Source organism: Prosopis cineraria, unplaced genomic scaffold (genome assembly GCF_029017545.1).
Source record: "Prosopis cineraria cultivar Desert tree isolate PC_DT_omini unplaced genomic scaffold, ASM2901754v1 PC7, whole genome shotgun sequence".
Lineage (NCBI taxonomy): Eukaryota > Viridiplantae > Streptophyta > Magnoliopsida > Fabales > Fabaceae > Prosopis > Prosopis cineraria.
The window spans coordinates 30575977-30588758 of NW_026555338.1; the positions used below are offsets into that span (position 1 = coordinate 30575977).

A 12782-nucleotide genomic window follows, 5' to 3' on the forward strand; every position below is an offset into this window, starting at 1 on the left:
TAAAATAAATAACTATTTTATTGAGGATAAAATTCAATTAAAAATAACTTATATTTCTAATTTTACCCATATTGCAAATTACTAAAAAGAGAATTACTTGTTTCTGCATGATCCTTGAATGTTATGTTTTCTCTTTAACAGGAAAAAGTTAAAAACATTTTTTTATTTTTTTAAAAAAATTAATGAGTTTGCAACTTTTTTTTAGTTCCAATGAGGTGGTTAAAAATAATTTATACTTCTTTCATTAAAAAATATAAAGAATTTTTAATCATATTAAACTTTCAATAAATTAATTAATTGTCAACTAATATCATCTTTCTATAATATAAAAAAAAAAAATAATGTCATCTTTCTTTGCTCTTCCTTATTAATTACACATTGAAAAATAAAATGAGTAATATCTACTAATACTTTTAATATCTAGCCTTATAAAAACACATTATACTTTATAAAGAGAGTAATAATTAAGGACAGGAAGAAGCACTTATTAGGGTAATTTTAAAGATGAAATGAAATTAGAGGATTGAGAAGTACTATCTCTGTTTAAAATTATAAGCTATTTTTTTAATAAATGTCATATTTAAAAATATATTCCCTCCATTCAATAAGGTATTTTTAATTAAATTACTTTCTCTAATGAGTTAGCTAATTATTTTTAAAATTACACACTTTTTTATATTTATATATATTTAATAAGGTGTCTCGGTCATTCGAAAACAGAACAAGTCAAAATGCACCACAATACATAATAGCCACTCTAAAATAAGCAAAAAATTAATACTATGTTTGGATTGATGAGGATTTGGATTTGGATCAAATCCCTCATTTAAAAACACAAAAAATTATGAATTTAGTCCATTTCTTAATATATTTCATTTAAAATTTCAGTTATTTTAAACCTCTCATTCCCTTCATGTTTTCACAATTATATTTTTTTGACTCTCATATTTTTTTTATTTCTCATTCTCTTTTTTAAAAAACACAAAAATTTATGAATTTAGTCCATTTCTTAATATATTTCATTTAAAATTTCAGTTATTTCAAACCTCTCATTCCCTTCATGTTTTCACAATTAATATTTTTTTGACTCTCATATATTTTTTTTATCATATATTTTATTGAAGTTTTCTTCATATATCATGGACATGGCACCACCACTTGGACATAAAGATGCCCCATAATGCCTAACGTGTTTTGCCTAGTCCAAAGTATTAGGTCATGAGCTGAGTCGGGTAGCGAGTTTTAAAATACAACTCATCTATCATTTGGGGTGGGCATCAAGTAAAGGCTTAGCCTTGCCCAACATTGCCATGTACAACTCTACTTCTCCAACGATAATGAAACGTGGCCATCAGAAGAAGTCAATGAAAGAAACTACATAAGTTTTTTGTATTAGACCTTAATTTCAAAGGCATCATTATGAGTACGAAACTAATAATGTTTTTTTAACAAATTTAATTAAATAAACTAGCCTCCCGGCCTATATCAAATTATAAACCATATGAAGAGACAAAACAGTTCAAAACGCTAGGATCTGCATGAATCATGAATGCCCATGCATAATACATATTATTCAATCTATTTAATATAAGCAAATGTTTGAAAGCCGACCTTTTGGAAAACTGACTGTATAAAAATATAGCTAGAAATATTGTTTATAATATAAATATAGGAAAATTACAAATGAGTCACATGTAAAAAATATTTATAAATAAGCCCCATGAATTTGAAAAAAATATGATTTTAAATCTCATGGCACTTGATTGTAATTAATTTATCATATAAATAACACAAATGCCCTTGTGCTTGCACTCCTATAACATATATATTTTTTATTTAGTATAATGTAGATAAAATGTCAATTCTTAAACAACAAGTTGTTAAAAAAATTGAAAAAAATTAGGTTTAAAAATTTGACAATTATTTTAATGTATAAACAACTCATGTCAATGTATGTACGAATGATTGTTTGGATATGAAGAAGAATACATCCACAAATAACGAAAGCCGATAAAAATATTTGAAAAATAAATTTATAATATTTTTATTTTTATTTAATATAATATAAATCGTATAAATATTTGAAAACAAGTTATAATATATGTTAAAACAACAAATCATGTTCTTGAATGAACAGTTTTTTGCTATCTGAAATGTATGTCGGTTTATTTTAAAAAAATATTAAAATAGTTTTACTATCTACAAAAAAACCAAAAGATAATAACTACTCCTCTAGTTGTCAAAAAATATTAGTTAAAATGTCAATTTTTTTAAAAAAAGTTTCATATTTTTAATTATACTTTCATTAAATATTCTATATAAGTGTCTTGATAATAACAATTAAAGTTTGATGGTGGATGGATGCGATTTTCTTTCATTGTACTTGGCTAAATAAGAAAAAATAGAAATAAAAAAACTGTTAATTTTATGAGAATAATAATAACCTTATTATTTATAAATATTTATATATAATAATATTTAATATTTTAACATATTATATATAATAATTTCTATCATATATTATTGATTGAAAAAAACATAATTACAAATTATTATCCAATATTGATCAAAAATTATTTTATCCACTTTATAATTTTATTTGTTAAATTATTAAATGTATAATAATTTAACAAATAACACAAATGCCCTTGTGCTTGCACTCCTATAACATATTTTTTTTTACTTAGCATAATATAGATAAAATGTCAATTCTTAAACAACAAGTTGTTAAAAAAATTAGGTTTAAAAATTTGACAATTATTTTAATGTATGAACAAATCATGTCCGTATATGTATAAGTGATTGTTCGGATATGAAGAATAATACATCCATAAATAACTAAATCTCATGAAAATATTTAAAAAATAAATTTATAATATACTTATTTTTATTTAATATAATATAAATCATATAAATATTTAAAAACAAGTTATAATATATATTAAAACAACAAATCATGTTTGTGAATGAATACTTTTTGCCATCTGATATGTATGTCGGTTTATTTTAAAAAAATATTAAAATAGTTCTACTATTCACAAAAAAAAATCAAAAAATAATAACTACTCCCTCTAGTTATCAAAAAAAATTAGTTAAATATTAATTTTTTAAAAAAAAGTTTCATCTTTTTAATTATACCTTCATTAAATATTCTATATAAGTGCCTTGATAACAATAATTAAAATTTGATGGTAGACGGATGCAATTTTCTTCCATTGTACTTGGCTAAGTAAGAGAAAATAGAATGGAAAAAAATTGTTAATTTTATGTGAATAATAATAAACTTATTATTTATAAAAATATTTATATATAATAATATTTAATATTTTAACATATTATATATAATAATTTCTATCATATATTATTGATTGAAAAAAAATATAATTACAAATTATTTTATCCAATATTGACCAAAAATTATTTTATCCAATTTATAATTTTATTTGTTAAATTATTAAATATATAATAATTTTAAAATTTTAAAACTACAACCAAATATAAGGAACTTAATTGAAAATTTAGAATTGACATTTATCTAATTAATCTAAAAATTAAATATATTTTTTGTTTAACAAAAATCCATGATTAAAATGTAACTACACTATAAATATCAAATTTGAAATTGGTGAGTAAATTTGAAAATAAAATTTTTTCTCCAAAATCTTTTCATATTTGGAGAGAAAAGTTAAAGGTAAAAATATGTGAGTCTTACATGTTATTTTTCTCCTGATTTTCCCTTTATAGCCAAGCAGGGAAAAAAGGTCATTTCCTCCTCACTTTTCTCTTTTATTTTTCTCTCCCTCTCACTTTCTCTCCTACCAAGCATAGCAAGACTTTATTATTTTCTTAAAAAGAGTAATAAATAAAGCATCGTATAGTTGAAAAAAATTATAATTAAAAGCTACCAAATGTCTTATATTTTGAATTAAGCAAGGCTTTTAGAATGTGCTTTATATTGTAATTTAGAAGAAGTATTTAATTGTTGTGTAATCAAATGCTTCAAACACTGGCTGTTTCGGTTTTGAATTAGGAATTTTTTTTAACAGAAAAAGGTCCAATTTTATTAATCACCAGAAAACTATTACACTATTATCAAAATCAAAAAAAGGGAAGCAGATAAACCTAAAATACAACAGAAAGCGGAAAAAAACAATAAATATTGATGGATTCTCTTAAATTAAATTTTGAATTTATTGAAGTATGGTTTAATTTTGTGGTTAGTCCAAGTTTCTCGTAATAGTTTACTTTTAAATTACCTTTTAAAATTAATTGATTGTGCAGAGACATGGTTATTATATGTTATGGTGTTTTTGGCGAAAAATTATATTCATTATTTACTCAACAATGATTTTAATTAGCAGCCACACGTTTTTTAATTGACCTATTAATATTAAAAACAAGGGAAATTACATATAAGTCCCATAAAACAAACTCATTTATAAATAAGTTTCATGAAATAAGTCTGTTTCACAGGGCCCATGCATAATTTTCCCTTGAAACAATGCCTTAACTTCTTGGGCTGACGGTCATATGGACGGAGACATGGAGTATTGAATTGATTATTTTTTATAGTAAGACATATGCTTTAAACACTGATTAATCTGAAATCTGGTAGTTTCAGTTTTGATTAATTAACTAATTAAGTAGTTAGTCAAAAGTTGAATGAACTAATTAATTGGTTAGAGCAAATTGGACTGTCCAGAATCAAAGTTTGAACCGTGATCGAGACGTGAGTTGAAATCAAGCCGCGACGGGGAGCAAATAGTAAAGAACCAGGTGGGTCTTTAGCAAAACGCACAGACATGAAATTAAAGAAAAAAAATTATTACCAAAATAAGGAAATTACTTTTTCAGTGTGAGGAACTTGAAATGTCAATCCGCTATATCATGTTTTTCTTTAATTGAAATGCAAGAGCTACTTAGAAGAGCGTACAGTGTACCCCTCCTGTTTCTATTATAAGGTGTGTTTAAAATTTTTTATTTTTAATGTAAATCATATATAGGGTTATTAATTAACACTTTCTAATTTTCCCCATGTTGCAAATTATTAAAAAGAAGAATTTAATTCTAATCGAGTACGTGCTTTCTATATGATTCTCATGGGAAAAAATTAAAATATATTTTTTAATTTTAGATAGATTTAATGAGTTAACCATCTTTTATTAGTTTTAGTGAAGTTGTTAAAAGTAACTTCTGCTTCCTTCATTAAAAAAATAAATAATTTTTAATCAAATTACATTATAATAGGTTAATTAATTGTTTTTAAGTTAAGATCATCTTTCTTTGTTTGCTTTTATTTATTAGAATATCTCACTCAAAGATGAAAAGTTAAATGAATTATACATTAAAAAACTAAAAAAAAGTTATATTTTTAAACATAAAACCTCAGAAAAATATCTTATATTTTTTAGCAGAGAGAGTAACAAGACTGAAAGGAACATTTAATTAGCGTGATTTTAAAGATGAAATGAAATTTAGCCCAAAAATAAAGAGAGAAGATCTTATAAACTATAATTATTACAGTTTCAAAGGGTAATTAAATTGTTAATAAATTTAAATTTAAGAATTTAGATAGATTTTTTTAAAGAAATTGATACACATTTAACATTTGACAATACATGGTAGGAAATTAAACGTAAGTATCCTTCTCCTAATGCGACGCAACTTGTATATAATTAGTTCTACCCTATACAACTTATAACATCGCAATTCTTTGACCATGGAGATTCAAATCTTCCTCTTCACCTTGTTTTGCTTCCTTCTTCTGATCTATAAGCGATCAAATCCCAAGAAATCCTTCAAAAACCTAACCCTACCTCCAGGGCCATGGAAGTTACCTCTTATAGGGAACATCCATCAAATTGCAGGGTCACTACCCCATCACGCCTTGAGAAACTTGGCAAACAAGTACGGGCCCTTAATGCACCTTCAACTTGGAGAGACATCCAATGTCATTGTCTCTTCCTCAGAAATTGCCAAACAGATCTTCACAACCCATGACATTATCTTCTCTAATAGACCTCATGTCCTTGCTTCCAAGATCATCTTTTACAACAACACAGATGTTGGATTTTCTCCATACGGAAACCATTGGAGGCAACTACGAAAAATATGTACTTTGGAACTTTTCACGGCAAAGCGTGTTAGGTCCTTTAGGTGCATAAGGGAAGAGGAAGTTTCTGCCCTCATCAAAGATATTTGCTCTAATGAAGGGTCGCTCATAAATCTGAGTGAGAAAATTTTCACAACCACAAATTCCATAACTGCAAGAGCAGCCTTTGGCAAGAAGTCAAGAGATCAAGAAGCTTTCTTATCTACTATACGGTATATCATGAAGCTGGTGGGAGGTTTCTCAGTTGTTGATCTCTTTCCTTCTATCAAAGCACTCCAAGTGATTACAAGGATCAAAGCAAAACTTGAAAAGATCCACAAATTGAATGACGGAATCATCGAAAACATCATCAGGGATCACCAAGAAAGAAAAGCCATAGGCAATGAAAGTGATGATGAGGAGAATCTACTTGATGTTCTTCTAAAGATTCAGCAGGAAGAAGATTCAGAGCATCCCTTAACTCAAGACCACGTCAAAGTCGTCCTTTTGGTCAGTATGCTTGTTTAAGAAATTTATTCATTGTGAACTTTTCATTTATTTAATTTCATAGAAGAGTATATTAATGAACAATTATATCATTTTGTTTAACAGGCATATAGTGCATGAGATCCAATAATTAGTAACTATTTTGTATAATGGAGTAGAGTATCAGTCTAATATCCAAAAGTTATACCTTGTTAGAAGTCATCAACAGGCTGAAATTAAGAGTTTAGAGAATTCATCATGTCATGACTATTATATATGGGTTTTGATGACTTTATAGAAGCCCAATGATTTAAATATACATAAAGAACCAAATTGATTCATTCAAATATTCTTCGCCTACTCTTTACAAAATATTGGGGTGTTCAAAGTAAGCATCTAACTACATGTCAATTCACATGATAAAATAAATATATCTGGCTTCTGTAATATTTCAGGATATGTTTATGGCTGGATCCGAGACATCATCAACTACTCTAGAGTGGGCAATAGCAGAATTGATAAAGAACCCAAAGATAATGAAAAAGGCTCAAGCAGAGGTTAGAAAGATCTACAAAGAAAAAGAGTTTGTGGGTGAAAGTGAGATTCACCAACTAAAATACTTGAACTCAATTGTGAAAGAAACTTTAAGGCTTCACCCACCTGGGGTACTAATTCTTCCACGAGAAAACATTGAGAGATGTGTGATTAATGGATATGAGATACCTGAAAAGACCAGAATCATTATCAATGCATGGGCAATAGGAAGAGATCCCAAGTTTTGGGATGATGCTGATACCTTCAAGCCAGAGAGATTTTTGGATAATCCAATTGATTTTAGAGGAACAAACTTTGATTATATACCATTTGGTGGTGGAAGGAGAATATGTCCTGGAATTAGCTTCGCCATACCTAACATTGAGCTTCCACTAGCCAATTTGCTGTATCATTTTGATTGGAAACTACCAAATGGAATCACTCATGAAGAATTTGACATGTCCGAGATGTTTGCTGCAAGTACGAGAAGAACTGAGAATCTCTGGCTAGTCCCAGTGGTTTATCAACCCTAGTTCTATAATCTATAATTGTCTCTATTTTCCATGGCCCTGTGGTATCTCTGGATCGTTTTTACTTTGAATAAAAGTAATTCAGTGACTTGTTCTGTCCTTTTTGTTTAGTTGTTGTAAAACTTTACTAATTGCAAGAAATAAGTAAGTAATATGGTTCAGTGTTCATTGTAATTTTCATATTACACCTATAAACCGTCTTTACTTATATGTTGCAATAATTTTTATGTAATGAACATTTTTAAAACTTGCGAAATAAAGAAAAAAGCAATACGAAATTCAAGAAAGCCATAACTTGATATCTAATAAATAATATATTTACTAAACAAATTCAATATAAGATAAAAATAATAGATAACTCTGTCTATTATATATATATATATATATATGAAAATTATTTATGTATAAATTATATTGCAATTTTTTTGTAGTAAAATTAGTTTTATTTTTTGGATGTTGGCTCTACTCTGAATTTCAACCCCGTGCATTTGTTAGCACCCCCATGGTTCTTACTCCTCCTGTGTACCTTATAATCTTAGGAGAATTTTATCTAAGAATCATGGATGTGACATATTTTCAAATCAAGCCTAACACCATTTGGAATTCCACTGCAGGATGTTGGGCTTGAATTGAAATAAAATTTTAAAACAAAATAACTAAAATATCCTTTTTCAAATGTTGCAACATAACAAGTAATACAAGAGAATTAACAAATAAAGTAAAATCTTTAACAATTAATGTAGTTAATTTTAAACATCTTAATAAGTAATAGATTCAAATTGTCACATAGACTTCACAAGTAAAGTTACAGGGTTAGTAAATAATGTAAGGTATTACATAAGTAAAGTTAAGAAAACAAGTCCTCTCAAGGAGGAGTAATCAGGTTAGCTGGAAACATACTGGACGTAATAAGTAACACAAGGGAAACAAGTAAAGTATAACTTTTAACACGTAATGTAGTTGATTTTACAAGTTATGATAACGGTTTAACAAGTAATAGATTTAACTTATGTCACATGGAATTCTATTGTTAATCAACTATGTTACTTGTTAAATGCTTTACTTTACTTATTAATTCTCTTATATTACTTGTTATGCTTAGCATGTTCGAAAAAAGATGTTTTGGTCATTTTCTTTTATGATTTTATTTCAATTTAGGCCCAACATCCTGCAGTAAAATTCCAAATTATGTGGGATTGGTTTAAAAATATGTACACTTATGATCTTTAAATGATGAAATTCTCCCTTTAATATTTGCAAGGTGTCTTGAGTGATGGGTTTGGGCAAATGTGAGTAAAGAACATTTTGGTGACACGTGGATGTGAGGTGAAGAATTGATGACAAGTTTTTCTTTTGTAATTTTTTCCAATAAATCATTAGAATTAGGTTAACACATTACATAAAGTTCCCTATCCTTAAAGAAAACCGTCTAGAATGGCCACCTTAAATGAATCAGCCCATAAAATTGGCTAGAGAACTTCAATTCTTGAACTAAAGGCCCACAATAAACCCATACATCGGGCCTGAATCTTGGATCCATACAATAAGCCTTAACTACAACAGGAGAACTGAACTCAGGGTTGGCAACTGAAGAAGAGATCACAATCATGAAGATCAAAGTGAAGATCAATTTTTGGGCCAAGAAAAAAAGTGAAGATCGATTATGTTGTAAATATACAGAAGATATTTCAGAAGGCCCAATCCCCAATATCCAAACGATAAATGTGGGATATCTTCTACTTTTTTCAATGCCTCCCTCATTATACTTGTTCCATTTTCATGTGTTTTCCATTCCCCCACCCACCTAATTCCAAATGTCTTCATTTGAAATTTTAATTTCTTAATTACTTTTTATGTACTTTTTACATTTTCTTTTTTATAACATAATTGCTTTTGAATTTAAAAAAATTGATAAATGTAGAATCATCTTCACAGGAATTTATCATTAAGTTATGTGATTATTGTATATCAAAATTATGCATTCTTATCTGAATCAAGATTTAAGACAATACAAAATTAAGGGAATTGCAAATAAAATTAATTAAAAAAGAAAAACATAAATTAAAAACACGGTTTTAGATTAATTGTTGCTTCAAAGCAACTCTTGCTAATATTTTATATGAAATTCATTGCTTCTATTCGTCTTGCTTCTAATGCTTTTCCAGTTTAAAGCTGAACTTAGCTTCAAGCATTTTCTGGATTATTCTCTCAACAAAGCATTCCTCTTAACCAATCTATAATTCATTACGCTACTTAATTAAAGATTAAATCAAGAATAAGTTCTAATGAAATTATATATTTGAGAGAAAAATTATAGAATTACGCAGCCCACTTTTCCAACAAAGAAACTAGTGATTACATACAAATTATAGCCCAAGACACATAGCATAATCAAATAGTCAATCACCCTCAAGTAATACTACAAAGTCAGGAAAGTGTCCATTTTTGGAATTCATTATATGGTCCCTGTGGAACTCTCAGATCTCATCGAGCGCTCAATATATAAAACCAATACTTTGCTGCTCGAAACTTCACAGACAAAACAAACTTCTGATTCTGAACAATCATTTTTCTGGACATGGAGATTCAGAGCCCTTATGCTATCCTCTTCACCTCCTTGTGCTTCATCCTGGTGATCCACAAGCTTTCCAATTCCAGAAAACGCAGTCAAAACTTACCTCCCGGGCCACCCAGGTTACCTCTCATAGGAAACCTTCATCAACTTGCAGGCTCCATTCCTACTCGATCTCTGAGAGACCTTGCTAACAAGTATGGACCCTTGATGCACCTTCAACTTGGTCAGCTTCCACACATCATCGTGTCTTCTCCAGAAATGGCCAAAGAGGTTACGAAGACGCATGACCAAATCTTCGCCAATAGACCCAAAATTCTTGCCACAGATATCTTTGCTTACAGTAGCTCCGACATTGTCTTTTCCTCCTACGGAAACTATTGGAGGCAGCTCCGAAAGATTTGCACTTTGGAGCTTTTTTCTGCCAAGAGGGTCCAGACTTTCAAAGCCATAAGGGAAGAGGAGGTTTCAGCACTGATGAAGGACATTGATGAGCATGAAGGTTCTGCCATGAACCTCAGTAAGAAAATCTTCCCTCTCACAAATTCCATAGTCGCAAGAGCAGCGTTTGGTAAAAAGACCAACAACGTTGAAGCCATCCTGCCCACCATTGAGCATGCGATTCGGCTGACCACGGGCTTAAATGTTATTGATTTCTATCCTTCTCTCGGATTCCTCAGCGTGATCACTGGGATCAAATCTACAATGATAAGGATCCATCACGAGATTGATAGGATCTTGGGAAGCATCATGACTGATCACAAAGAAAAGAAGATTAACGGTACTGGTGAGACTGAAGATCTGGTTGATGTTCTTCTCAGGATTCAGAACGATGATGACCTCGAGATTCCCTTATCTTCTGACAACATTAAAGCTGTTATTCTGGTTAGTGATGTTGCATAATCATTATCTTTTGATACACACACATAAAGAGACACTTGAATCATGTCTTTAAATACATTTTTAGGATGTTTTCGTGGGTGGAACTGAAACAACAGCAACGACGACAGAGTGGACTATGACAGAACTACTTAGAAACCCTGTGGCAATGAAGAAGGCGCAAGAAGAGGTACAATCATGCAAAAAGTTGTGTTGATTGATGAAATAATAATTTAGAATTCCTTTTGTTTGGTATACAGGTTAGAAAGTTTATGGAAGCAAAGGGTGTGTAGATGAATCAGGAATTCCCCAGTTGAAATATGTTACTGCTGTCATCAAAGAAACCTTAAGGATGCACCCCCCTGCACCATTATTGGTTCCTAGAGAGAATAGTGAGAGATGTGAAATTAATGGATATGAGATACCTGCAAAAACTAAGATTATCGTTAATGCTTGGGCAATTGGGAGAGATCCAAAATATTGGAATGAACCAGAAAAATTTGTTCCAGAGAGATTCCTTGATACCGCAGTTGATTATAATTTCAATGGTCCAAACTTTGAATTTATCCCATTTGGTGCTGGAAGAAGAATATGTCCTGGAATTGCATTTGCTGCACCAGTCGTTGAATTGCTTATTTCCAGTTTGCTTTATCATTTTGATTGGAAACTTCCAAATGGGATGAAGCCTGAAGAATTGGATACGGAAGAATGTTTTGGTGCTACAATGAGAAGGAAGAACGATCTATGTGTTGTCCCTTTTAAGTATATCCCTTAATTACGGTTATTAGTTATCTGAGTTGATAATGATGCTTTTGAGACAAGTTTAGATCTATAGTTTAGAAGTCAGTATTAAGTGTGTTTCTAGTCTTAAAATGTCACTCAACACACACTCTACTGGTCACAGAGTGTAGTAAAATCAATAAACAAAGTTTCTTCTTAGCTTTATTTTACTTGATAATTGTTATAAAATATTATTCAAAATCGTGACTATTTTCCATAATATGAAAATTCAGGTTAATAGTACATTAATCGGTATAATAAAATATTTTGTTTATTATCTGTTTAATCATGGTTCAATGACAATTTTATTATTAACTCTTAAATCAATGTTTTAAACCGGTTGAATGACCCATTGGATTTTGAGTACCTTGTTTTTTTTCTTTGAAATTGTGTGCTTATCTACCCCACGATGAGAGAAATAATTGCAAACGCAAAAATATTCCCACGAAGACGAAGACGAAGACGCTGCCGCCCGAGTTGCGAAGACGTGAAGACAATGCGTCGTGCAAAGGAAGTTTCCCTCTTCACTCAAATGTTCCTCATATTAATGCGAGGACCCCACTTGCTTTTTTACTCAAAAATTAGGGACGAACGCATTTTTCCCTTAACAAGTCAAGGTCTCATAATTAAGTAATTAAATATTAAGAAAATGGGACTTAAATCTTTTGAATTTCTCTCTCTAAATTTCCATGAATTTAAGCTAAAATGACCAGCTGATTAAGGGCAATTTTGTTTAAAATTAAGGAAAAAAATGATTTTAGTTAAATTTAATATTTGAGTTGTTTAGAAAACATTAAGCTAATCATAGAACTTTTTTAGATGAGGTGTAAAGTAATATTTTTCCAACCCATTTCTTATATGCTTAGCTAAAATTCTCTCAACAATAATCATTTTTTCAAAACGATCAAAA

The 12782-nt window shown here is 29.4% G+C and overlaps 2 protein-coding genes across 2 annotated transcripts; both read left to right on the plus strand.

Annotated features, from left to right (window-relative positions):
* The first annotated feature begins 5695 nt into the window (after positions 1-5695).
* Positions 5696-7809, plus strand: LOC129316111 (cytochrome P450 71D10-like). Its single transcript, XM_054960379.1, has 2 exons — positions 5696-6601; positions 7033-7809. Exons 1-2 carry the CDS (start codon positions 5720-5722, stop codon positions 7642-7644), a joined length of 1494 nt encoding a protein of 497 aa, XP_054816354.1. The 5' UTR covers positions 5696-5719; the 3' UTR covers positions 7645-7809.
* Positions 7810-9999: 2190 nt separating this feature from the next.
* LOC129316163 (cytochrome P450 71D10-like) lies at positions 10000-12037 on the plus strand. The gene is made up of 3 exons (XM_054960458.1): positions 10000-11098; positions 11181-11292; positions 11362-12037. The coding sequence occupies exons 1-3, from the start codon at positions 10220-10222 to the stop codon at positions 11865-11867; spliced, it is 1497 nt and encodes a 498-aa protein (XP_054816433.1). The 5' UTR covers positions 10000-10219; the 3' UTR covers positions 11868-12037.
* Positions 12038-12782: the final 745 nt, after the last annotated feature.